This window comes from Galleria mellonella, unplaced genomic scaffold, assembly GCF_026898425.1.
Source record: "Galleria mellonella isolate WM207_F2 unplaced genomic scaffold, CSIRO_AGI_GalMel_v1 utg117, whole genome shotgun sequence".
Classification (NCBI taxonomy): domain Eukaryota; kingdom Metazoa; phylum Arthropoda; class Insecta; order Lepidoptera; family Pyralidae; genus Galleria; species Galleria mellonella.
The window spans coordinates 2,906,346-2,933,856 of NW_026441980.1; the positions used below are offsets into that span (position 1 = coordinate 2,906,346).

The window sequence follows — 27,511 nt, forward strand, 5'->3', positions numbered from 1 at the left end:
TACTAAAGTAGGTGTTATCTTGCGGAAGCCCATATCATTGTTTAATTCCTCTACCTGTATGTGTCTTGCCAACACTCAAATCTCGATCACCACTATTGCTAGCACAAGTTCCGCAACCTTCCATATCGACCAGCAATCTCAGACTGCAATTTTATTCATAGATATATATTACTCCGAAAAAAAAACAAGCGCCTTCAATCATAAACACAACGGGTAAATCCTATTGAATCAGACTATACTTCGATGCCTTTGGCGGTGTGATCCCAGCACAGAATAGAGCATCTTCCTTTTCCGTGGGTGTCGTAAGAAACGACTAAGCGACGGCGAGGAATGGGCAGCAGCATCCCTCTTAAAACATCTCCAAAACGATTGCCAATCCACCTGCCAAGTGTGGCAACTATTGGCAAAACCTCTCAAGAGGGTGACTTATGTTTAGCAGTGGACAGTTAAAGGCTGATATGATGATGATGATACTTCTATGCCCGCAATTGTAAAATACAGCGTGTTTGCATTTAGATTTTGCTTCGTAATGCGCAATTTATTCCAGAATAAATGACATCTCCAATTGTTACAATTATAAATGAGCCAACTACAAATAATTTACGATAGTTCCACAAAACAAACGACTTCAATTATGGCAAAACCAGTTATTTTGGTTTTAAAGCTAAACTAACCGGAATATGTTAATTATGTCCTTTACCATCCCAAATAGTGCGTGTATACCAAATTTCAGGACGGTTGTTTGAGCCGTCAAACACTTAAGGATAAAACAATTAACACAGAAACACTGCCTAAACTAGTATTTTTTTTACAACACAGAAGGCAAACGAGCATGTGGCTCACCTGATGATAAGTGACTACCGCTGCCCATGATCACCCACAACACCAGCAGCATTGCATTGGTGTGCTGCCGGCCTTTTAAAAAGAAATATGCTCTTTTTTTGAAGATTATGATGTTGATTTCAAAGGGTGGTTGTGCGTGGTAGAAAGTACCTTGAAGACCGCCACTGATCCAGATGGTTGGGATGAAATTTTAGTTTATGGCGGGTTGTACGATGGTGAAAATCAGCTGCAGGTATCAATCCAAGCAATTCCTCAGAGCACTCCCCATGATAAATTCGGTAGAAGATGTGCAGAGATGCAACATCTCTACGCAGTTTCAGTGAATCGAGTCGGACAGTAAGGCGCCGATCGTCAACAATTCAAATAGTAGCAAACAAATTGAAACATTAAATCAAATACCTATCAATTATGCGATTATTTATTTGTACTATTATCAAACATCAGCAGAATATTTAGTGATCGGGTCAATTATTCATTTGTTCAAATTCTTATTCAGTTTAGACAAATCTCACCAAAGGGAAACTGTATAAAAGTCGTTTGCTTGAGCACTTCTGTCCGTACGTACGTACGTACGTTTCTACCGTAAAGCAGTTGTGTTGTTTTTTTTTTTATGGTTTGCGGTACAGTATTTAAGGCATCCCGTCCTCGCTATTGGATACGGGTGACGGAATGCCTATACAAGAGGGTACATGGTGGACGTAATTTAAACGCAATATTTGAGGAACATTTGGAAGGTACTACAGCCGAAGCAGTTGTGTTTGCATGGCTGTGTTTCAGTTTGAAGGGTGGAATATGGCAGTGAATTTACAGGGTACAGAAGAATAAAACCTGAATCCTCAGGAATGGCAACGCATGGAGGGTATCATGGGTGAAACAGTATACTCTGTTATGTCCATGGTACTGCTCATGTCTATAGGTGACGATTACCACTTTCCGTTAGGTAGGCCATCAGCTTGTTTGCCATTCTAAGTTGCATAAAAAAAAAACCTGCCCTAATTCAAATAACTATGAAACCCGCATCAGAGTTCGTTTTGTGGTTCAGATATAAACAGAGAAACAAAAAGACGTGGACAGTAACTTCATAGTAGAGATACAGATTTGATACAAACTGTAATAAAAGTATGTTTTTAAGAATAATAAATAAAAATAAATTGTACTTTAATTTGATACTATATACTATTTTTCTTACCTATAATAACCAATGTACTTTAATTGCAAAAAAAGGTGGCAACCCTAGTTGTGAATGTAAATGAAACTGTTGGCCTTCAATTTGTCTGTTTATGATTGTATGGTTGTGTCCGAATTTTTTTAATGGATGATAATGGAATGGTTACCCATTCTCATCCATTAAATCCCGCGCTATCGGTATACACCGGCGGGGCACCAGTGAAGGATGATAGATGAGGATGAAGCAGGTCAGTTAGCCCATCGCGATCGTGACGAATTCAACAAGAATCACGATGGTTTCTACGGGGAACCACGTGGAGGTCGATCTAATAGGGCATATTGCTAGCAATGGGGCTGTCAAACTTCATTGCTAACAATCCCTTCTCCCCGGTTGTGTGTGTATTACAGCAGAGTACATTTTTGTTTAACTACTATGTTTTTTTTTATACAACTTAGAACGGCAAACAAGCTGACGGCCCACCTGATGGAAAGTGGGAACCATGTCTGTGTTATAAAGAAGAACCTACTTATAACAGCGTATTGAATTTTTTATTATAAATTATTACGTTACAAATATTTGTAATTATATTATTGTTTACTTTCTTGTCAATATTTGCAGATAAGAAAGCAGATATATGTATGTATTTACAATTCGTTTTGTAATTTCAATATTTGTGAAAATTATTAGAAGACTATGATACACAATAATGTACATTTAGGTGCTTATTTATTACATTATGGTTATATATAATCGAAGCAAATTATTAATGTCGTAATAATATATATAATTTATATAAATAAATTAAATATTTACCTAATTAAAAATAACTTTCTTTTATTCTCCTAATATAGTAGAACTGGTAGAAGATTTATACTGGCAATTCTAAATAAAACTCTAGGAATTCCCACATTCAATTGTGGTTTCTGGTGGCATTGACAACACTAATAGCACACATGCAATGAGACTTATTTTCGTGTCCCCGCCGATAGTAGCAGTGTTGCTATCATAATAATTTTCGGGTATATCAGGGTAATTTCGTACTCCTTAAATATAAAATTAAATTATAGATATACTCATGTAAACGAATATTCTTACATTAAATATGGGTTAAAATCACGTTTTATCGACACGTTGAAAATATCAAAACGAGGAGTGGTTTTAAAACAGTCACTACTCGTTATTATTATTTTGTTAAAAATATCTACTCAATTGTTAGTTAATTTTAGTATTAAGTATATTTTTTTTGGTTTCAATTATACAACTATTTAAACATGTTATTGACGATTAAACATGTGGTTGATATAAACGTATATCACGCGTTTCACGGATATTTAAAGTGGGAGCTCTGTTATAGACGCTTTGTAGTCCTTTTTCAAAATTTATTATTTTTGATTTACTATAAATTCTTAACAAGTTTTTCTTTTACAAAAATAATGGAATGGAATTAAATGTATGTTTCGGATCGAAACATAGTCTATTAGATAAATAGTTATTAAATAGTCTATTCAAAATTTGGAAAAGTACTTGTGCTCTCTAATATATGGCGAAAATTTTATTCATAAGCTTGAAATTTAATTCTTTAAATACCGTGTCTAAATGAAAAAGATTATGTAAATTGGTTAATGATAGTTTTATTATTTATTATTTTATATTATTATTATATAGTTAATATATATATATATATATATATATATATATATATATATATATATATATATATATATATATATATATATATATATATATATATATATATATATATATATATATATATAGAATAGAGTAGTTTCTTTTATAGTTAAAATCTTGAAATCCAACTGCCTTTTTCATAAATTTTAGTTACTAAATCAGTGATTAAGGTGGCAACATATTCGTTAAGCTAGTGTTTTTGGTTACTTATAATACACACACACACACACACATCAGTATTTAACTGTAATTTCATATGTAGTGGTACCTATATAAATATTGTTTTGCGGTCAGAACACTACTCTTAACTGAAAAGTCTTAACTTATATTTGTGTATTCAAAATCGATAGTTCTCTTTATATTTGTTTTAAAGGAATAATTAAATATTGGTAAGTATATATGTATTTTTTTGTTAATGAGTGATAATGGAACGGTAACCCTCGCCTTCAGGGGGAAAGGGATTGTTAGTAATGGGCTCAAATAGCCCCATTACTAGCAATATACCCTATCAGATTGACCTCCACGTGGTTCCCCTGGAAACCATCGTGGCTAATTCTAGTTGAATTCGTCAGGATGGGCTAACTGACCTGTTTCATCCTAATTAGTCATCTGTCACTGGTGCCCCGCCATTGTATACCGATACCGTAGACGGGGTTACCATACCATTATCACCCATTAAAAAAACTTACTATCGGTATACGCTGGCGGGGCACTAGTGATGACGATAGGTGACGATGAAAGCAGGTCAGTTAGCGCATCAATTTCCACTAGAATTAACCACGATGGTTTCAACGGGGAACCGTTAATTTGATTAAATGCATAATTTAAAATTGTGTTCCATAAAAAAACATACTTCGTTTTTTTTTAATTAAAAACTAAACTACTGAACCAGTTTTGATAAAATTTCTATGGGATCAATCTGTAAGTATTTTCTTACAGATAAAAAAGAACTTTCTAAATGGGTTTACAACTGACAGAGTTATGGGGGAAAAAACTTAAAAAATAAAGCAATGTAACTGAGTATTTATTTTTGAAGTCCTTTAGAAAACTGTCCAAATCCGAGTTGAACTTACACCCTGAGTATTACGCACACAAAATAATAAAAAAAAAAAAAAAAAATTCAAGGTTTTATCAATTTGTCGAGTTTTGAAATAAAATGACCATATATGTTCCATGTATTTTTGAAACAGATACCTAATAATAATTATTATTGCAATTGTTAAGTCTTTACTCTGGGTCATAGATGTGCCTAGTCCAGACCATAAAGATTTGATGGTAAATATTTTTGATGATTTCTCTGAAATTGGTCTTGTTAGAAAAATCGTTTTTCTTCACTTGTATTTACCTAATATTTAAAGTGGGACACTGTTTCTTTTTTATATCTTCAATCGAAAACTATTTAGAATAAAAGTAATAAAAAAAAAAAATACATTTTTAAAATGTTAAAATGAAATCTTTTCATATGAGATACTCCCTTTGTCCTAGCAGATTAATTTTGAATACCTCTATCGGATTTCGTTTAGAAAATAAAAATATTTTTTAATTTATTTTTATTGCAAATCATGAGAACAACCATGGGTATCGCGGAGTATTCTGTAACGTCCATCGTACCTACTTCATATTTGTAAGTGACGGTTACGGCTTTCCATCAGATGGTCCTGTCAGCTAGTTCGGCATTCGAAATTTCATAAAAAATTATATATGTAGGTCCAAGGAGCCAGAAATAAAATTCCTTTTTACACAAGCGATTCAACTTTATGTAATTGCAAAATTTAAATCTTAGAAAAATAATCGTAGGAGCACACACATTTGTTCAGTCGTCGTCAATCTTCAACTTTCACTCTCCAACCGTTCCCCACTTCACTCCACATCAGTCATCCTTCCTCGTATTCCAATCTATGCATACAACATTCACTTTTAACATACGTTCCGTTTCATACCAATCCCACCTATATTTTTACAGCAAAATGAATAATAGTCGTGAAGGTAATCGTAACAGAGAGGACGCCGACAGTGAATTCTGGTGGGGGTTAGCCCTCGGCATTGGAGCGGCAGCCGCAACTGTGGCGGGTGGATTATATCTCTTGAGTAGAATCGAAGAAGTTGAGAGTAGACAAAATATACAACACATCAAGAGACTCCCGCGAGCTCGCACTTCAAGTAGCACATCCGAATCGCATTTTTATGCTAGAGGATCAGACATCAACAGAGAGTGAGTGTATAAAATTTTTAAGCAATTTTTTTTTAAAGAATAATAATATCTCATTCTTACAAGACTAACGAACAGGTAGCTCTTAATGCCTGGACTATTTTACGGATCGTCATAAAATCCTGCTATAATTATAATATGTAAAACTTTCTAAGGAAGTTTGAATGGGTGTTTGTTATCCTCATGATAAAACAACAGATCGGATTCGATTGAAATTTGGTGCACGTATAGGTTATATCTTCACTTAAAACATAGGAGTCTTTATATAATTACACATGTGGACGAAACCGGGGGATACAGTTAGTGTGGTTTATACAAACTATTTGTGTTAGGGACTTCCCCAACTCAAATAGTTTGTATAAATAATATGGTGTTATACCACATAGGATATTATTTATCCTGGTTATGCCGATGAAGTCGCGGTTAAAATTTAGAAACATATTTTAATGACATTAAAGAGAAATAAAATAAGGTTCTATTTTAAAGGTAAATATTTGATTTTAATATAAAGGAAACATTTGATTTTTTAAAATAGCCCGAAGGATAAGCAAAGCTGAAATGGTATTGCCACGTAGGCTAATCACGTAGCTCGAACAACCGATGGTAAAGAAAAGTTCTTAAACAACAACATCGTACGGGCAAACGCAGTGTAGGACGACCCCCACTAGATGGAGTGACGACTTCATATATATTGCAGGGAGTCAGTGAATGCAGGTGGCTCAGGATCGTTCCTTATGGCAGTCTATGGGGGCGGCCTATGTCCAGCAGTGGACGGATAATGGCTGATATGATGATGATTTGATTTTCTGTTTCTAGTGTATAAATTAAATAAACTATTTATTTAACGCGGGCCCCTAAAACCGTCACCGCGCAACGGCAGCGAGTAATTCCCCTTTTCGATCGTCCTCCCCGCGCGCGGCGCCCTCCTGTGCGCTACCGTTAGCGGCGCCGTCGCCGCTAGACAGTTACCGACTGGCTCTTGCATTTTCTCTACGTGACGCACTGGCTCGCGCGATTACGCCGTTTATTTAAATGTAACTCCGTTTCGATAGTAAACGTATGTTATGAAATTTATAGTGTTTCCATTCGATGCCAACACAACTATAGTTACCTTAATTTAAAAAAAATTCTTTCACCTTTAGATAGCTATATTATCTGCGAATATACATATATTTTATTTAAAGAACCGTGTGAATCCTGAGCAAGTGTCTTGTAAGATATATCATTTCACGTATAGAAACTACATTATCGGCGACTAATATCATTTTAGAAAATTCTATCTACCCCTGTGAAGCTGGACCTCGTCTTTACACAGATAATATAATGTGTTAACTGTTCCGGTGAACGTTTTGATCTAAGATCACCTTTTGTTTCTTTTCGGGATAAAGTTATCCCATCTCTCGGTTGGAGCAAAATATACAGATTTGCAAAAAAATCATCAAAAGCGTTAGCGCGGTTTCGTAGGTTAGCGTGAACGAACACAATGACATGAGATTTATATTATATGTAGAAGATTATAACTATAGATAGACAATATTTTTTCTTACAGTAGTGCACTAGAATTCGGGAGAATAGCTTTTTCTGATAGCTCAGCATCAGATCGACCAGTGATTAATAACTTAAACTCACTATTGGAAGACCTCTATGTGAGATTCATAGCGTTGAAGGATGACGATTTTGAGCTACATTACCAAGTATTCGATACTATAATAAATATTATATAATTAATTGATACACAATATAGTTGTAAATATTGGCGAATTCAAGATTATTCTCTTATTAAAAAAAGTCGCATAAATGTAGACGTATCTGCTCCATAGCTCCGCCCCCGATCCAGGTATGAGTACTAGATAATTCTGGAGTAGTAACAGTTAATGGCCTATCTGCCCTCCTATCCGCCCTAAATACATTTATGGGTGAAGGGATATTTGAGTTTAGTAGCCCTATTGTTAGCAATATACCCTGGTAGATTGACCACCTTGCGGTCCTGGAAACCATTGTGCTTAATTCCTAGCGAAGCGAAGTCACGATGGGTTGACTGACCTTCTTTTCCATCCTCGCTTATTTTTCATTATTTGGTGTCCCGCCAGCGTATACAGATGGCGCAGGCGACGTTATCGACGTTGTCATCGACATATACCCTTCTTTTTCATCCATCTTAAAACAGTACATCTATCATTGTTGTAGGCTGTGCGAATAAATAAGACTATCTCATTCACTCATTAAAATAAACTCCAACTGCCTTCCTCTCGACTTAAACTTAATTCCTCAAGCCCTTATGTAATGTCTATAAATATCTCTAATCGTCTACCTGTAACATTACCAAAAGAACAAAACCATAGAGTATTCATATCACAATTAAAACAACTATTAACTAAAAAATGTCATTACAATATAGATTAATATTTAAATGATAAAGATTTTGTAATAAAAAAAATAACGCATAATATTTAAATATTACTATCGGTTTAGTTGATAATACTAAAATTGATAATGACACTAATAAAAAGATATAAAAATATAAAGAAAATACCATTAAATTGCATTAAATTAAAATAAAACATATGGAAATAAAACAATTCATTAAAATCACAACATTAATTGGGAATTTAATGACATTGATGAGATTAAAATTGAATTATTTAATTATTGAAATCTTTATGAAAATTTAAGGATCGACGCCCTTCTCACTTCTAATTGCTGTGCCCGACAACGTCTACAATATACTTTAATAATTATTAACATATTTCATAATAATATTGTAGAATGCAATAAATAAATTGAAATTGATTTCAACCTTTCGTTAACATAGAAACGCAAGTTACCGGTGTCTAAATAGCTTTAACAGTTGATAACGAAGAACTCTGCGACCAAGTCGAATAACAATGAGACGGGGACTTTATAACAATGATGACCGTCCTGGACCAACCCGCATGACGCTGACCAGATCCTCGACAACTTAGAATCAATCATCGCATCAGCCTTTCACCCTTCTGTCAATAATAAATCTCGATGTCGTTTAATAAACCTCTTGGTCTCTATCATTGAGTTCTGTCTTTAATTGTTCTATAGACCCTAAAAGCTTTTCTGTACTTCTGTCCCACCTCTCTGAGTGCTTTGACGGAGAGATTCGACACGAGCACTAAGATGATCTATACGCTTATCACACTGGTCCATTCTAGATGTAAGATAAGAGAATCATTAAGAATGCTCATTTGAGATCGCGTGGCTGCTAATCTCCTCTCTGAACCATCCCTTGACTGTTCGCCTGAAATCTCTGACGACATCCATTCGGAAAAGGAAGCTCTCCGGGGGTGAGCTTATTTTGTCCGGACTAATAACCACACGGCGACCTGACATTAAGTCTCGCACGGGCGTGTTTGTGTTAAATATGTAACCTGTATCTGTTTTTTTTGTTGTAAATAAATGATTATTATTATTATTATGCAAAAAAAGCGCTCAAAAATTTCTTCAAACAACCCGCACATTTAGCACAAATATTGAAGGTCGGTAAAGATATACCATTCCTTCAAGAAAACTTGCAAGAACGTTTATGCCTTTATTGGCTTAAAATATATAGATTGCCTATCGTTGGTATTATATTATAGACAACTCAATAAATGATATTGTATTTTTATTGCAATGTTTTCTACACTAATATGTATTATAAAGAGGAAAGATTTGTATTTTTGTGTGTATGCATGTTTGTAATGAATAAACTCCAGAACTACTTTGCCAATTTAAAAAATTCTTTCACCATTAGAAAGCTACATTCACTCTGAGTAACAAAGGCTATATTTATTGCTAGAAAAGATTAGGGATCCTTACTAAAACATTAGTAACGTAACTCAAGGTGTAAAAAAAATGCTATAAAATATCTTACGTCGCGTGCGCTGCGGAAACTATTGGTGATAGAACAAAAGTATGTTCTACGATATTGAAGAAAACATCAATAACTACAAAAAACTATATGTCCAGCGATACTATATGTCCAACTATTATCGTTATGTCACAATAACTACTTTTTACATTTAAAAGTTGATAGAAATACCGACCAAAATTACACCATGTTATTCATACTTCTGTTCAAATAAATCATATTGTTTTCAAAACTGTTTCAATTTATGTAGATTACTTTTTGAATTGTTCAAATCGACTACGAATTGAATAGATATTACAAATTTAATAATTCATAGAAATAGAAAAAATAAGGCTGTCGCGTTGTACATGTTACCATACCATATTTTAGCGGTGCTGAAGAGGGGCAGGTGGGGGCGGGCCATCTATGAAATTTTTATTATTTACTTTATTTTCTTGCACTGTATAATTATGTTAAAGTGAATGCTGTGAATACCTATAATAGGCATGTGCATTAATATTGTATTATATTTAATGTTTGTTATACCTATATGTTATAATGCAATATGCTGTTGGTGTTTCTTAAATAAATAAATAAATAGGTAGCTAGGTAGGTACAGATAAAAATGTAAAACGTTATAAAAATGTCCACCCGTGCGAAGCCGGGCGGGCCGCTAGTAAAGAATAAATGAAAAGATAACGTGTCACGCTTCGACGATAAGGACACCTAATTTTAAAAAAGTATTTTTTAATAATATCATTTATTTAAGCAGCTACGTTTGGCAGGCGCATTGGCAAGCGCAGTTTCTTCTTCAATGGATGATAATAGAATGGTACCCCGCCTGCGCTAACGGTATACGCTGGTAGGGCACTAGAGAGGGATGATACGTGAGAATGAAAAGGCAGTTCTGTGAGCCCTTGCCTGAGTCTTGAATACTTCTGGTATTCAGCACGTTTGTTTCTAAAGGTGACCAAGTCGAGGTCGACCTGACAAGGTATAATGCTAGCAATAGGACTGATAGTCCGCGTTACTGGGGGAAAGGGATTGTTAGTAATGTGAACTATCAGTTCCATTGCTAGCAATATAACCTATCAGGTTAATCTCCACATGGCTCCCCCTGGAAATCATCGTGCTGAATTTCAGGTGTATTCATCACTGTGGGCTAACTGACTTGCCCTTTCATCCTCACCGGTGCCCCGCCAGCGCATATTGTTAGCGCAGGCTGGTTTACCATTTAATTATGACCCATTAACCCACGAGAAAGGGGGGGGGAAAGGCATTGTTAGTAATGGAGACTGAGAATTCCATTGCTAGCAATATACCCAACCAGGTCGACCTCCTCGCAGCGGTTCCCCCTGGAAACTATAATGGTTAATTCCCGATGAATTCATCATGATGGGCTAACTGGCCTGTTTTCATTCTCATCTGTCACCCTTCACTGGTGCTCCGCCAGCGAATCCCGTTAGCGCAGGCAGGGTTACCATAGCCTTTTCACACACCCATCAAAAAAAAAATCATATTAATACATCGAGGGTGGGAGGGTAGAGGGTTCCGTACAAAATAATCAAGTTTAATTTTTTTTTTTATGAAATAACTACAAATTTAGATTTTGTTAGTAATGGGAACAATCAACTATAGGTTTTGATTCCTATTACTAACATAAAATCTTTTTGTTAAAACTGATTGACCTGAGTATATGATATTAATTTCATCTTGATACCTACACGCATTTCTAAAAAAAAAAGGGTCTTGACGGATGAATGGACGACAATGAAGTGATCCTATAAACCGTACCTCCAAAGGATAAAACGGAACCCTAAAAAGCTTATGCTTTACTTCGTATTACACCAAATTAGTTTACAATCAGTTTTAACAATTGTTAGTAATAGGCTTGATTGTTCCCATTACTAACAAAACTTCCTCTACCCTCCCCACCCTCGATGTAGAATTTTTTTTGATGGGTGAAAATGGTATGGTAACCCCGCCTGCGCTAACGGAATACGCTGACGGAGCACCTGTGAAGGGTGATCGATGAGAATGAAAACAGGCCAGTTAGCTCATCATGATGAATTCACAAGTAACCGCGAGGTGGTCGATCCGGCTAGGTATATTGCTAGCAATGGGATTCTTAGTCTCCATTACTAACAATCCCTTCCCCGCTCGATGTAGAATTAGGTAGATATAGGTACAATAATACGTTATTTCACAATAATAATATATTTAATATTTTCAAACAGACTCAGGCGGTGGGAAGACATTCTGACAGATTACACATAAAAAAACCCAATAACTTTAATATGTACATAGTCATTGGTCTACCACTTAATAAGAGAGAAGATCTCTTTAATCCTTGTAACAGTGATATAGTGTTGGAACCCTTGAGCAATGGATATATCAAACTAAAAATGGGTACGCAATACCAAAGATTGCCCATCAGAGACGAGTGGGAAATAAACAAGACGGCATATAAATGGAAAGGCGAGGACATTAAAAAAAAAAAATTATTTACTTAGAAGCAAATTCAGCGATTGGTTTAAAAGTGTTGTGTACAGGGCTTTGAATAAATTTGAATGTTATGGAAATTATAGATTGGTGACAGTAGATAACGTTCCATATGTTATTCGTACGTCGGAGTCAGGTCCTGCGATAACTTTAAAGATAACCAACGAGAGTACTGGTTTCAAAATGGACGTTGATTTAGTACCAGCTCTGCAGTTTCCCGAGGAGCGCTGGCCAGTTGGGAGTGGCTACCGCGACATACCTGCTGAATGTTCGATGGGTGCCTATGGATGGATGGTTGTGCCCGAACCGGCAAAGTCTGACGACAGCTGGCGTTTGTCCAGAAACTCTTTTACAATACTTACAACTTCGACAGACTGTGCGATATGTTTTTTATATGCGTTTATCTTTATATAATCAGGACTGTGTAGATTATGTATCAGTTCGAGAAATGAAAGATATCTGAGGGCCTACCATGAAATGTTTTTCGAAATTTCGGAGCCAAACGAAACAGAAATTTGATATTAAAATTACATAATACATGCCGTTTGGAAATATTAAAAATGTTAAAGTATCGTACCTTTGGACTTTTATGATAGGATGTATGACGAACGAAATGTTAAACTCCATTTATTGGTCTAATTTTGGTATAAACATAAACACAAAATTGAGTCCGAAATTTCGGAATTTCATTTCATGGTAGACCTGGTGCTGTTAGGTGTATAGGATTAGGGTGAAAATATGGAATGTTGTGTTTTTATCAGGTACGATTGTAAATCCTTGTAAGCATTATTGTATATGATGAGTTATTGGAAGAAGCGGATGAAATTGAAAATCTTGGTTGTGGATATAACAAGGATATACAATACTGCTTATATAGCAAGAGAGAGAATATTGAAAATATTTTTATAAGCTTTACTATATATAATAGTTACTTGTTTATGAATGTTTATTAGAAGCATCTAAATATAATTGTGATAAATCAGGTCGAAATGAGGTCGTTGTGATGAATCTGTATGGTAAGGCAGGCCATGATCATATTTAGAATAAAATTGTGAGAGTGACTTGGTTTGCAAGAAAATGACAGTTTTAGAATGAGAAAGGTTATTTAAACTGGTTCGTGTAAATTGGAAAGAATGATGAAACTTAAATATACAGTACGAAAGTTAAAGAATGCGGATACCAGTGAAGGCTCAGATCAATCTATAGATGGTGAATTTTTAAAAGAAGGAACCATTTTTAAAATATACGCATATGAGTGGATGAACTAAGAGATGTATGACAAGGATAGAGATCAGTGCCAATCGGTTTTTCATGTCAACTATACAAACTTAGTTTATATTTCCCCATATAGCATTAAGGAGAAGATAAAAAATAATACTTCTCACAGCTATTTCACATACATTAGATACACATTTATTTCGTTTATCCTGATCAATTACCTTAGTTTTTTTTAACATTATATTAGATTTTTGTGTCAGTGCCTGCTGCTAATTTCCAGATTTTCAGACACAGGATTATCAGTGAATAGAACTTGTTATATCTTCTCACAATTATTATAATACGATCCCTTTATGTTCATTTAACAACGTTCATTAATAACAATACAATATTTTTTGTTTACAGCTAAAGAAACTACGGGATGCTTTAGAAATGAAAGAAATAGAAAATTATCATATAAAGACATTGTTCTTTTGGGAGGTTGTAGAGCGGAAGTCAGAGCCAAGGTTTTGGAATAAGCCGCCGTCTGAGCTCTTTATAATAATGGTAAAGAGGTTGCATCGGGCCATGGCAAACAGGAATATTCCATATTTCTGGAATAAGCAATATAATCTCATCGAGGGCGTTGCATCTAACATACTGGCAGGGTACGCTAACAAGCTGCAGAGACTGGTGAACATTCTGGACGATCCTACTAAATACAAAATGGTCGCCGAATATCTGTTGACTGATGACGAATATGAAGCGTACAAACCTATACTATTTCGATAGATACTTGTATATCGTTATGTATTAGTTATATTTTGCGGGGTTTTGTATGGCGCGAGTGGCAGATTATTAAAAGAAGAGACAAAAAAATATTTAAACATAAATTGCGCTTTCAACTAAACATTTGATTGAAACAAAGTATTAATTTCATTATAATTCATCATCTTCTTACCCTTATCCCAATAATTTGGGGTCGGCGTAATATGATTTTGTCCATATTACAAAAAGACTTGGTTTTTAGTTTTACGACCGTTTAGTTTCATTATAATTATTATATCGAATTTAAGTCTAAAAATTTTACTCAATACTGTAGTACAAACATTACGCCACAACACGCCGTATATAAATATATAACATAACTTATGTATTACATAGATGATATTAATAACTATATTATATATATAATAATAATTTAAAAATTTTATATAAATTTTTTTTCCTCTTAACTGTATAAAATTGATTTTTCTATAATATGTAATTAATAAAGATTTTCTAATGTGTCTTATTTTTTAGTTTTTTAAGTTACGATACACGATTACAAAACTCAGGACTTGTTAGGTTGAAATTTTAATATTATTCTACTAGTTCACGTGACGTATATATGAAAGGATTTTTTTTTATGTTTAGACATAAGCCCATGAAATGGCTTAATATTGTACGGCCGTATTGTAGACTGCTGTACCTACACCATATTATCTACCTATCAACCTGTAACTACCACAGTATGCTCAATACAGAATTAATTCATTCATTCATAACAGTAGCGTTTCAAGTAGATTATTTATTTTTATATTATATTATCATTTATTGTTATACTAGTGGCCCGTCCCGGCGTCGCACGGGTGGATATTTTTACATTTAAAAAAGTGGCCATTAAGGACGGAAGCTTAAAAATGGAGTGACTTCTTTTGTTAGTGTTTTCCCAACATTTCCCTTCACTGCTCTCCTCCTATTGATCGTAGCGTGATGAAAAGTATACTATAACCTGCCCAGGAGTATGAAGAATAATTGTATCAAGTTTCTTTAAAATCAATCGAGTAATTTTTGCTTCTATAACGAACATACAGACAGACAGACAAAAATTTTACTGATATCATTTTTGGCATCAGTATCGATCACTAATCACCCCCTGATAGTTGTTTTGGAAATATATCTCATGTACAGAATTGAACTCTCTACAGATTTATTATAAATATGGATTATCATTTGTCCGTTGGCTTTGTTTACATTGTACTTAATATCGTAGCGGCATCTTCGTAAAACTTTTCTTCCATAATATAAGTTAGTCACCTATGATTAAGGATCTCGAATTGATTCCGATAGTAGTCGAGCTTTTTTGATCTAATTATACGTAAGTAGAACCGCTAGTTATTACATTAAAATATAATGTGTGCTTACGAAAGTTTTAACAATAAAAACAATACCGAGTTGCAATCTCATATCAAAGAATAAGTGTTATTCATTATAAATGTTCATTGGTTATCTTATCTTCTCAATTCTGATTACATCAATAAAATTTATAAGTCGGCTGTGTCACAACAATACATGCAGTACAGGTGCGAGTGTCTATTCATTGAGTTGTGATCAATCTGTTTATATAATATTAAGTCTAGATATTAATATAGTTTTGGATTTTTAATGTTCATACCACACACCAGAAGATTAATTGACGCTGTTACCATGTAAGTAACTATATAAACGAAAACAATAAAGGAACTAAGTACGTTTACAGTTTACGATTTTTGTTAAGAACTAAAAACTATTAAAAGCCTGTGATTAAAACATGCGATATTTGGGAATAGAGGAGAAAATATCCTATTTTTAACATTTATTTTTGAAAGAGCATACGCATAGAAAACAATTGAAAAATAAATGATGCCTCTAACAAAGAAGCATCACATATAACGTTTGTTAAGAAGCTTTGGAGAAGGCGTTTTCTGTGTTTATGAATAAGGAATTAGATTTAGATTGGTATTGGTATATTATATATATTGCAAAAAGAATCATTAGAATTGGTACAGAATTGCGAAATGTACGGTGTATTGCGCAATTGTCATATTACAAATGATATTAATATTATCCATTTTTAGATATGAGTATGGTTTATGACCATATTAACCATTCAAAAAGAAGGCTATATTTTTATGATAAAAAATATTTCCTTAAATTTGTTTAACACTCTCGTATATTTATCGGCACAACAAAAAGAGTTTTTTCTGTGTATTCTCTGAGAGTCTACCATGAAATATTTTCCCAAATTTCGAGGACGAACAAAACAAATTTGCTGTTAAATTTATTACATAATACACGCTGTTTAAAATTATTAAAAATGTTAAAATATCGTTCCTTTGGACTATTAGGATAGGATTTATGATGAACGAAATGTTAAGCTCCATTTACTGAGTTGATTTCGGTACGAACAAAAACACGAAATTGAGCCCGAAAATTCGAAATTTCATTTCATGGTAGACCACCCGTTTTCTGTTTTTTTTTTTTTAATGATTGACTGCGCTGACGATATTCGCTGACGAGGCACCAGTAAGGAATGATAGGTGACGATAAAGCAGGTCAGTTGGCGTATCGTGAATAATTCTATAATAAAACAATCACAATAGATTCCAGGGGGAACCTTGTACATGTCGACCTGATAGGATACATTGCTAGCAATGGGATTGTTAATTTCCATTCCCTTCCAACCAATCCCTTCTGCCTCTTCTGTGTTCTGGTAAAGAGTTACAACGTTGCGACCTTGTCATACTTCATTATCAACATTATTAATTCAGTTTATATACGTTTCATCACACTTTAAATAGGAATAAATAAACAAAAACAATAAATAAAACAGCTGTTTTGCGCGGAAATGATCGCAAATGTGCCAATTACTGCTAGAGGCGCTAATTAAGCACTATCACCAGGATTTATTTTCGACACATTTGTATGGTATATATGCGTCAATAGAGGAATCGCACAATTTTTTTTTAAATACAATACAGCATAATTCGCTGATAAATATAATGTATCCATAAAAAAAAGACAAAAATTAAATCTTTTTATTTTATTTTTTATTAAAGAAAAATCAACAGCTAGAAAATTTCATAATTAAAGAAAAACAGTAAAGACAAAAAATCAATTACAGGATTTCACAAATAAAAACAATATTTAACTAATGCACGTGACATCGCTAATACTTACAATCAATTGCATTAAACTCAGAGTAACAACATTATAGTGGTACAAACATTATAGGTAGGCAGTTATGCAAAATAAAAAGTTAAAATAACACGCACAAAGAAGAATTATCGAAGAACTACTGACTCAGCACTAGAGATGGGCAATCCACCTGGGTGGGTTTAAAGTCTGGTGGGTAAAAACCGGGTGTTTATATATATTAAATTATATATATATATATATATATATATATATATATATATATATATATTTTGGGTGTTTATGATTTTGTACTTCATCATCGTCATCTCAGCCGCAAGACGTCCACTATACTGGACATAGACAATATTATTATGCAGCCTACAGAATAAAAAACTTTTAATTTGATTTTGAGTTTATTAAGAAAGAGATGAAAGTAAAATGTAAAACTACAGTCAATCACTGTCAGATTCAGAGTTATTACAAGCGATGAATTGTATAGGTTCGATAGGCTCTATTTCGTCTAAACTGTTATGTTCATTTACTTGCTCAATGGAAGCTTCTAAGGTATTTTCTTCATTAAACTGAATGTCCTCGCATTCAGCTTTATGTTTAAGATTCCAGTTATAACAAATGAATGAAATTTTTCAGTTCTTTCAGTTGTAAGTCGATTTCTTTTGTTATTATGTATGTAGCCTTGGATACTAAAGGAACGCTCAGTGGCTGCCGAAGTACAGGGAGCTGATAGAATACGAATCGCTACTTTGCTTGACTCAGTGGAACCACAAATACCTTTCCACCATATTAGGGGCTCAATGCTATCTAATGAGCTCCATACAAATCCTCTGGCCCAAAAGTTTTCTTTAGCTTTATAACACGCCAAATCTGCCATTACATTTGACAAACTTAAGTGTTGGCTTAAATTGTAGATAAACTCCATACCCTTAAGTTCTTCCTCTTGAGTAAGTTCGACTCCTAGAGTCCTTGGGTCTAGAATATATGCTGCAAAATGTATTGGCCTCATTGCCATATTGCATCTTGAAGATACTGATGTTAGAATCTGCTGTTTGCTTTCTTCGCTCAATGTCGAAATCTCATTTAATGCAAAACGTATCTTAGCTTGTACATCTCTAAATGTAATGTATGTGCGATGCAAACGATTCTGGTCGCTCTCTAAGTAAAATATGCTTTCAGTGACTGGTTCCAAAATACTTATACATTCCCCTGTCTTCGTCCAGAAATCATCACTTAGAATTAAATCTTTAATATCTCTTGAAATTACCACATCTTCTCTAACTGTTAATATTTGCAAAGCTATCTTATTTGCTTTCAAACTTTTTAACGAAGTAACATGACTTCCCCATCTTGTAGCACAAGGCAATTTTAGTGTTTGTGTAGAATCTTCACCCTGCCTTGATTTTATCAACAAGGAACTTAATCGTTGACTCCTTTTAACAGTTTTTATTATATTTATGGCTTGCATAATAAACACAGTTACTTCTTGTATCTTTACAATATCTTGGCACAACAAGTTAAGGATATGTGCACAGCAACCGAGAGGAACAACATGTGGATATTTGAGTTTTGTTAATTCGAATGCCTTTTGTATATTTCTAGCGTTATCGCCAATAAGTACAAGAAACTTATTTACTCCATACACTTTCATTACTTTTTCAACTTCTTGGCTAAGGTATTCACTAGTGTGAGGATTACTTTCTGTATTCAAACTTTTAACGTATGCAGGTTGAGGTTTTGATATAAGAAAGTTTATTATTCCTTCATTTCTTAAATTAGACCAGCCATCGCACTGAAGGTATAAGTAACTACAAGCATTTAGTTCCTCATTTAACTCAAAACGCATTTCTCTATATATTTTATCTAAGTATTTTGTCGCTAAAGCTTTACGTGAAGGTATTTTAAATTTTGGTTGCAATTTTTCGAAAAATTGTATCCATAAAGGATGTTGCACCATCGATAATGGTGTCCCTGTTACAAATATAGCTCTCGCTAATTCTGTTTTTATATGATCATCGGTGTCTTGAAACTCAGCATTTATTGTAGTGTTAGCAGACGACGAGGGGCTTATAAAAGAATCATTTGTCTCTATCTCTGACAGTCCAGACATTTTGGTTTTGGACGAGCTATCTTTTATAAGTTTCATAGAGTCTTTTAATGTTTCTGGAGATTTTGGACAAGTGATAAGATGTTGAAGCATTTTGGCAGCATTACTGAATTTTTAGACCTTATTACAAAGCTTGCAAGAAACAGACTTGTTTGGTAAAGTACGGTAGTGCTCCCATATGCGTAAATCTTTAGGTCTCCCCATTGAACCTAAAAAAATGAACGATGATTAGTTGGTCTGACGAAAATTCAACAATAGAGTGCCTATTTTTTTACAATGATTATTTCTTGTTATTTACAATAAATTTATTAAAAAAATAATAAAATAAATACAAAAAACCTTTGTAAAATTACATCTCCTCGGAGGATTAAACGCAGACGCTAGTTTATTATCGTATTGTTCTGTATTTTTCTCAGCAACTTCTTTAATTCGATTAGGTACTTACGCATATTATGTTAAAAATAAATATCTAGTACACATCTTAGGCTATCCACCATTATTATCCAATGACGACTCTCAGCTAACTATGCACTATCATCCAAAATAAACGTGTATGGAAAATTTTATCCCAGTCGGTTGAGGATTGAGGATAATTGCATCAACATACGAACATACCTACATACTTTTATTTACATAACGCAAGCTAAATAAAAGCTTGTAATAATACATCTAATTTTAAGTTAAAATTGTTAAGTGATCATGATATAATTGTATCATTCAAAAATCCACTTACCTTTAATTATTTCTTGTTAAGTATAAATATTATTTCAAATCTGCTCCCTTAATATGCACTTTTTTACTGCTTTTCCTACCTAACACGTTACCAGGAAGTCACGTTACCAGAGTCAGAGTAATAGTGAACACGTTTGACAGTGATTGTCGTCGCCTCATATTCAGCGTCGACGAATAGGGGAATCCCCAGTCATAATGTATTGCATGCGTGGCGGTCTTACTTCAAATCCATAAACAAAGAGATAATTACAGAACTCGATACTAGATGGCGCTGTTTTTGTTTGAAGAAAGTTTGCGGGCTAAAATACATAGAATTTCATCAATGACTTCCACAAAGAACAACATTTCTGTTTTTTTCTAAGTCCGTATCTCTTCCGTATATTTCATAAGATATAAGCTTGGGCTACATTGTTATGCAACGTGATTTTGTCGCTGTCTTGCTAGCAGGGTTGACAGATATACGATTTAAATCGTACTCATACTATTATTTGTCTATTTTTTAATGTACGATCGTAAAGATTATGATCGTAATTCGCACAAAAACATACGACTTTTTGGTTACCTGGCAACATTTTTATTATGAAACGAACATGCTCACATCATCAGTCACATGCAACAATTTATTGGGGATTTCCCCTTCACATCTGGCAGTCCTGCTTGCTAGAATATAGGTAAGTCAGCCACAGTTACTGACGATCGATATTTAAAGGGTATTGTTTTTGTGCTAAATATTTCATAAAAACGTTATTTAATACTTTGTGGATTATTAATTTAGTTGATAATCACTGGAAGTAAAATGGATGCTAATTTGAGAGATCAAGATCTTCGTATAAAACAGTTAATAAAAGAAAATCTACGTAAGTACTCTTTTTATACCTAGGTAGGTAAGGTATAATAAACACAAAAGGTACTTAGATCGCGTGTGTTCGAAGCATTTATTCTAATAAATTTAATTTAAAATTGTAGAAAGAAAAAAATGTCTGCCAAGCCGTAGCCGAAGCCGATCTCCAAATATATTTGGCGATAGTGAGACCCAGTGTCCAGATGATTTACCCAGCGTCGTCGCAACAAAGAAAAAAAAACGAGGATAAAGTAAAAGAAAATTTACTGAAAGAAGAAACAAACTGTTCTAAATGCTTAATTTATGGAGAAGAGGATAAAAGAAATGAGTATTTCGGACTGTTAGTGGCTCAAGAATTTAAATATATACGGCCATGTGTGCGAACGAGGTGTTATGAAGAAATTTTAAAGTATCTACGGGAAGCAAAAGGCCAACATGTTGATCAACTGCAACATGAAAACACTGAAAATTAATTACTTTCATTTTATTATATATAGATTTTTAAAATTTCCTGAAATATTATTAGTTAACGTTTTATTTAATATTGTAGAATTGATCAATACAATTTATAAAAATAATTTATTGGTATTACTTACATATTTTCAAAAAAATACGTAAAAACCTATTTTTTTGGGTGATTATGGGAGTTTATGGGTGTTTATTGGGTTTTTACCAAAGCACCGGGTTTAAACCCGGTGCTTTGCCCATCTGTAAATGGTATACCTATATTAATGTTATGTTATGGTAGTTATAGTGCTGATCGGTTATTTTACTGTTAGATAAAGATTAACCCCTTTATTTATATAATCTACAGACTTTTGTAAACATATTTTAATTATTACACTGTTTTGTCACTTTCTTTCAAACTGGGAATTTAACACAAAAGGGACAAAACGGTTCATACTTAATACTATGAGAGGTTTGACGTTTTTATAAATTATTTGAATGGGGTTAGTTAGGTTTAATGAGGTTTATTAAATACCTACTTAATTGTTGACCGATAGTTTGTTTATTTATTTATTCTTTATTGCACAATAAAACTTTGTACCAGCCAAATATTAAGTAAACATAAAGCGTATGAAGGGCAGTGGAGGTGAATAAGATGTGCTAATTATTGTAGTAATAATGTCCTTTGTTATAGGCACGAAGCACAAGGAGTTCATATTGAAAGTGTACCAGATAATCCAGTAATTAATAACTTGGACTCATTATTAGCTGATATCTATTTGAGATTCATAGCATTAAGGGCTGACGATTTTAAACTTTATTACAAAATCTTCGATTCTATATTTTCTGCTATTCATAGAAACATGAAGGAGGTCGATCCATATTTCAACCGCTACTCGAGTACGGTGAGTATTTAAATGGATTTACTAATGTGTTTATGTAAAATTGAGTGTCTCTCAAATCTCTCTTTAATTAGGTATCTTTGTTAGAACTGTCTAATTTAAATTCCTTAAAATCGAATCAATGTAGAGTGTGTGTAGAAATATAATCAGCGATCCATTTCAGTTCCAGGAGGTTGTAAGCTGTATGTCCTTTTATATCTTACAGTGAAAGACATACGACTCTTACTCTATCCGTCTTATTAATAAAAAAAAAAACATATTCCTAGGTCTAATTCGAGCTTACACTTGGACTAGTTAATTCTAGACTAACCATGTTTTTTTTTGAAGGATGAAAATGGTATGGTAACCCCGCCTGCGCTAATGGGGTACGCTGGCGAGGCACCAGTGAAGGGTGATAGATGAGAATGAAAACAGGCCAGTTAGCCCGTCATGATGAATTCATCAGGAATTAACCATGATAGTTTCCAGAGAGAACCGCGAGGAGGTCGACCTGGTTGGATATATTGCTAGCAATAGGATTCTCAGTCGCCATTACTAACAATCCCTTTCCCCCTAGACTAACCATGTAGTAACTTCATTATGTCAGTGTTATTAATAAACATGGAGTAACCTCAGAATAACAATACATTCCTTAGTCCGAGATTAACGCTGTAGTGAATTCTAATTTGTTGTGTCATCTCCTTTCGGAGATCGGTGATCAGCAGAGCGATTGTAAGTTTAGAGACTATCGCCCTAAAAAGGGATTGGGTGGTCATCTTGAACCAGTCTCAAAAATATTTGCATCAAGAAATGCGTCTTTTACTTTTTTTAAACTCGAATTTACTGAATAACAAAGCAGTTTTGGCCTTGAATAGTTATTAGCAGATAATAAATTTTATTTAACCTTAAGTCCAGTTGCGGACTGACTGAGGGGGGGAGGCGGAAGGGGCAGCCCGCTCTGGGCCTCTGATCCTGAGGGGCCTGCAAACGTCTTCATTTTCCTCATTCAAATCCATATTCTATATAAATATAAATGTAAACTGAATGAAAAGCTTGTGAAATTATATTAACTTCTTAAACTGTGAGCCTTATCCGCCATTGGTTTTTTGTATGCAACTTAGAATTACAAAAAAGCTGACGGCCCATCTGATGAAAAATAGTAACTGTCGTCTATAGCCATGGACATAACAGAGTAAGTATACTGTATTGCCCATAATACCCCCCATGCGTTGCAATTCCTGAGGACTTAGGTGTTATTCCTCCGTAACGTGGTTAATTGCTTTTTAGTTAATTATAATAAATATGCAATAATTATGTAGGCATTTAATATTTTCATATAGGCCCAACCAGCGGGTAGTCACTATGATGGACTACGTATTAAGAAGCCCGATGAATTTGATATGGACATCGTTATTGGTCTACCAATAAATATGAAAGAAGATCGCTTTATTCCTAGCAATAGTGATATTGTACTGGAGCCTTCAAATTATGCATATGTTAAATTGAAAATGGGCAAGCAATTCCAAAATTTGCCCAACAGAGACGAGTGGGAAATAAACAAGACGGCATATAAATGGAAAGACGAGAACAATTATTTACTTAGAAGCAAATTTAGCGATTGGTTTAAAAGTGTTGTATACAGGGCTTTGAATAAATTTGAATGTTATGGAAATTATAGATTGGTAACAGTAGATAACGTTCCATATGTTATTCGTACGTCGGAGTCAGGTCCTGCGATAACTTTGAAGATAACTAACATTACCGGTTTCAAAATGGACGTTGATTTAGTACCAGCTTTACGCTTTCCTGAGGAGCGTTGGCCAGTCACTAGTGATTACCGGGATATAACTGCTGATTGTTCAGTGGGATCCTACGGGTGGATGGTTGTGCCCAAGCCTGCTAAAAATGGCGACAGCTCCCGGGTGTGGCGATTTGCCTTACACAACCAGGAGAAAAACCTGTTCCACGATATTTACAACTTTAAGCAGACTTTGCGTTTTGTAAGTTTTCAAAATATTTTCCTATTTTTAGCTAATCATTTTCTTATTTTCTATAGTGTTGATAGTTGTCATTTAAAAAAAAGTCGGTCAAGTGCGAGTCAGAACCGCGCAATGAGGTCAATATCATCAAATTTAATTTTTTTTGTGAAACAACTTCATGTATCAACATCATTTTCCTATCCTTATCCCAACCATCATTCGAGGTTGGCACAATATGGTTTATCCATATTACTAAAGGATTTGCCTTATAGTTTTACGACCGGTCGCCTGCCTGACGTCAATCCTCTTTGTATATATATATATATATATATATATATATATATATATATATATATATATATATATATATATATATATATATATATATATATATATATATATATATATATATATATATATATATATATATATATATATATATATATATATATATATATATATATATATATATATATAGCTATAGCTGGTTATAGTAATTTATCTGGCCGCAAAACACGACAGATATGGATTTTCATACAACTTTTGCCGGCCGCTGCCCGCATGTATCTGGCCAGTACGGCAATTTTGATTTATCTCGAAGAAGATTGTCAAAATAATGCTCACATTTCCAAGCATGTTTGAGAAAATGCAATTTCAATATTAACAAATAAAATTGCTTACAGATAAAAAAATTGCGGGACGCTCAAGGAATGGATGAAATAGCAAGTTATTATATAAAGACATTGTTCTTTTGGGAGGTTGTAGAGCGGAAGTCAGAGCCAAGGTTTTGGAATAAGCCGCCATCTGAGCTTTTTATAATAATGGTAAAGAGGTTGCATCGGGCCATGGCAAACAGGAATATTCCGTATTTCTGGAATAAGCAATATAATCTCATCGAGGGCGTTGCATCTAACATACTGGCAGGGTACGCTAACAAGCTGCAGAGACTGGTGAACATTCTGGACGATCCTACTAAATACAAAATGGTCGCCGAATATCTGTTGACTGATGACGAATATGAAGCGTACAAACCTAAACTGTATCCTAGACAATTTGCTATATATAACATATAACTCAGCGAAAATTCTTAAAATTCTAAGTTATCGTTGCGGTTATGGGCGTATTTTATCAAGTTATGAAAAAAGATTAGAAAAATTTAATGTGACTCTCTTATCTATCTACCAGACGGAAACAGGTCGACTTATTTACTTTACACAAAATAGTTCATTACCATCTTCACTCTACTTCTGTACTCTCTGCTTTGACCTTCAATATAAGAACTGTAACACGGAGTTATAAAACATTTGCACTGTGCGTTTATAAGAACAATACGTCGTATTATAACCCGCTCATCCGTATGTGTCGTACTTTTAATGAAATTTCCGCGAAATGTCCTCAAATTGATATCTTCAATTCACGTCTGAATGCCTTCAAAAATATTTTACAATCAGCCATCAAATCTTTTCGATATGTCTATATTTTTATTATTTGCATGTACTTCATTGTTATTTACTAAATTCATATGCTTTCTTTATATAATTTATAATTTAACAGTGTTTGTCAATTGCTTTAACCATGCTGTGTGTACACCTGTCTGGGTCTCAATCTAGTTCAAACTATTATTTTTATATAAATGTTTATAATGTTATTGATTGTAACCTGTTGTGTACACCTTTAATAAATAAAAAATAACTGTATTCTTTTTTCAAGTTCAATAAAGAATATATGGTATATGAAGGAGAAGAGAATAAATTTTTTGGAGAGTGGAGTGTGAACAAGAATATATAATATTGACATTTCCGTGTTTTTTGCTTGTAACGGTGTCTCGTTTTAATTACTAATTTCATTGGCTGTCATATCTATTAGGACTATAAGGACTATACTTAGGGATGCAAACGACACATCGATTTTTTCAAACATCGATATATCGTTCATGAACATCGATGTTTTAACATCGATGTCGGAACTTTAAACAACGACGATATATCGTTCTTCATGCGATATTTTATGAACGATTTTTAATCATAGCGTCATTTTCCATCCCATCCGTGATTTTTTTTTTTTATATCACTGATCTACATCTATAGACATAAACAGACACTAAATAAAAGAATAAAGTAAATCTGATACATAACCTCAACTGTGTACTTATTCGAACGTAAGTAGGTAATTATTAGTCTAATAATATAACTATACTCTATTACATTGTTTTAGTTTACTAAATGAATTTAAAAGGTAAAATTTTGTTTAAAGGTTATATTAGATTTGCTCTGACTTAGATTATATAGATAGAGCCTTGAGTCTTAAACATGTCATCACCTGTCACTCCAATAAAGGGAGATGCGTTGGAGATGTGGAATGATATGAAGGGATTATTTCCTGTGTGTTTATTTCCTCCTTCCTTTGGGTTTATTTCCTCCATAATCTAGTTATGATCTATTTGCCTATCGTGGCAACTTTGATACCCAGTGAGCGGTTATTCTTAGAAGCTGGAGCGGCAATCATTCAGGAGAGAAACCACTTACTGGGCACTAGGTTGTCAAAATTGTTATTTTTAAACTCTATTTTAAACAAGAAACTTAAAAATAAAAAATGTTTGATCAATACTTGTTTCCTGTTAAAAATTAATAAATATTCGATAAAAATGTTAAAATGAATAGTATAAAAGTTCAAAAAATATTTTGTTTTTATACGACTTAGAATGGCAAAGAAGCTGACGGCCCACCCGTACGAAAGAAAGTGGTAACCGTCGCCTATAGACAAGAGCAGTACCATGGACATAATAGAGTATACTGTTTCCGCACATGATACCCCCATGCGTTGCCATTCCTGAGGACTCAGGTGTTATTCCTCTGTACCCTGTAAATTCACACCATATCGCACCCTTCAAACCGAAACAGCCATGCAAACACAACTGCTTCACGGTTGAAACACGAATGAAACAGAGGTACCCAAGCAATAGACTTTTGTACAAAGTCTCCCTCTGGTTTCATTCCATTAAAAATGCATATTTATTCGATATATATAGATATATGTATATTTGAATGGGGTTAAAAACATCGAAAACAAATCGATATATCGTTCATAAACTTCGATGTTTCCAACA

At 33.9% G+C, this 27,511-nt stretch overlaps 3 protein-coding genes and 1 long non-coding RNA gene across 5 annotated transcripts; 3 read left to right on the plus strand and 1 right to left on the minus strand.

Annotated features, from left to right (window-relative positions):
• Window positions 1-3,930: 3,930 nt before the first annotated feature.
• On the plus strand, window positions 3,931-14,761 carry LOC128201204 (cyclic GMP-AMP synthase-like receptor). Its single transcript, XM_052897444.1, has 6 exons — window positions 3,931-4,089; window positions 5,664-5,912; window positions 7,459-7,618; window positions 12,006-12,246; window positions 12,368-12,579; window positions 13,894-14,761. The coding sequence occupies exons 2-6, from the start codon at window positions 5,668-5,670 to the stop codon at window positions 14,257-14,259; spliced, it is 1,224 nt and encodes a 407-aa protein (XP_052753404.1). The 5' UTR covers window positions 3,931-4,089; window positions 5,664-5,667; the 3' UTR covers window positions 14,260-14,761.
• Window positions 14,762-15,778: 1,017 nt separating this feature from the next.
• LOC128200795 (cyclic GMP-AMP synthase-like receptor) lies at window positions 15,779-26,539 on the plus strand. 2 transcript variants are annotated; one of them, XM_052895361.1, is made up of 5 exons: window positions 15,779-15,938; window positions 22,240-22,450; window positions 23,767-24,313; window positions 24,398-24,426; window positions 25,089-26,539. In XM_052895361.1, the coding sequence occupies exons 1-5, from the start codon at window positions 15,895-15,897 to the stop codon at window positions 25,476-25,478; spliced, it is 1,221 nt and encodes a 406-aa protein (XP_052751321.1). In that variant the 5' UTR covers window positions 15,779-15,894; the 3' UTR covers window positions 25,479-26,539. The 2 variants fall into 2 exon arrangements, with proteins under 2 accessions (XP_052751321.1, XP_052751318.1); XM_052895358.1 differs by having other exon boundaries at window positions 23,767-24,426.
• On the minus strand, window positions 17,706-20,903 carry LOC128200784 (uncharacterized). Its single transcript, XM_052895318.1, has 2 exons — window positions 20,259-20,903; window positions 17,706-19,734 (listed from the first exon to the last, which is right to left on the minus strand). Exon 2 carries the CDS (start codon window positions 19,616-19,618, stop codon window positions 17,966-17,968), a length of 1,653 nt encoding a protein of 550 aa, XP_052751278.1. The 5' UTR covers window positions 19,619-19,734; window positions 20,259-20,903; the 3' UTR covers window positions 17,706-17,965.
• On the plus strand, window positions 20,947-21,676 carry LOC128200800 (uncharacterized). Its single transcript, XR_008252884.1, has 2 exons — window positions 20,947-21,114; window positions 21,224-21,676. It is a non-coding gene; the product is annotated as an uncharacterized LOC128200800 (long non-coding RNA).
• Window positions 26,540-27,511: the final 972 nt, after the last annotated feature.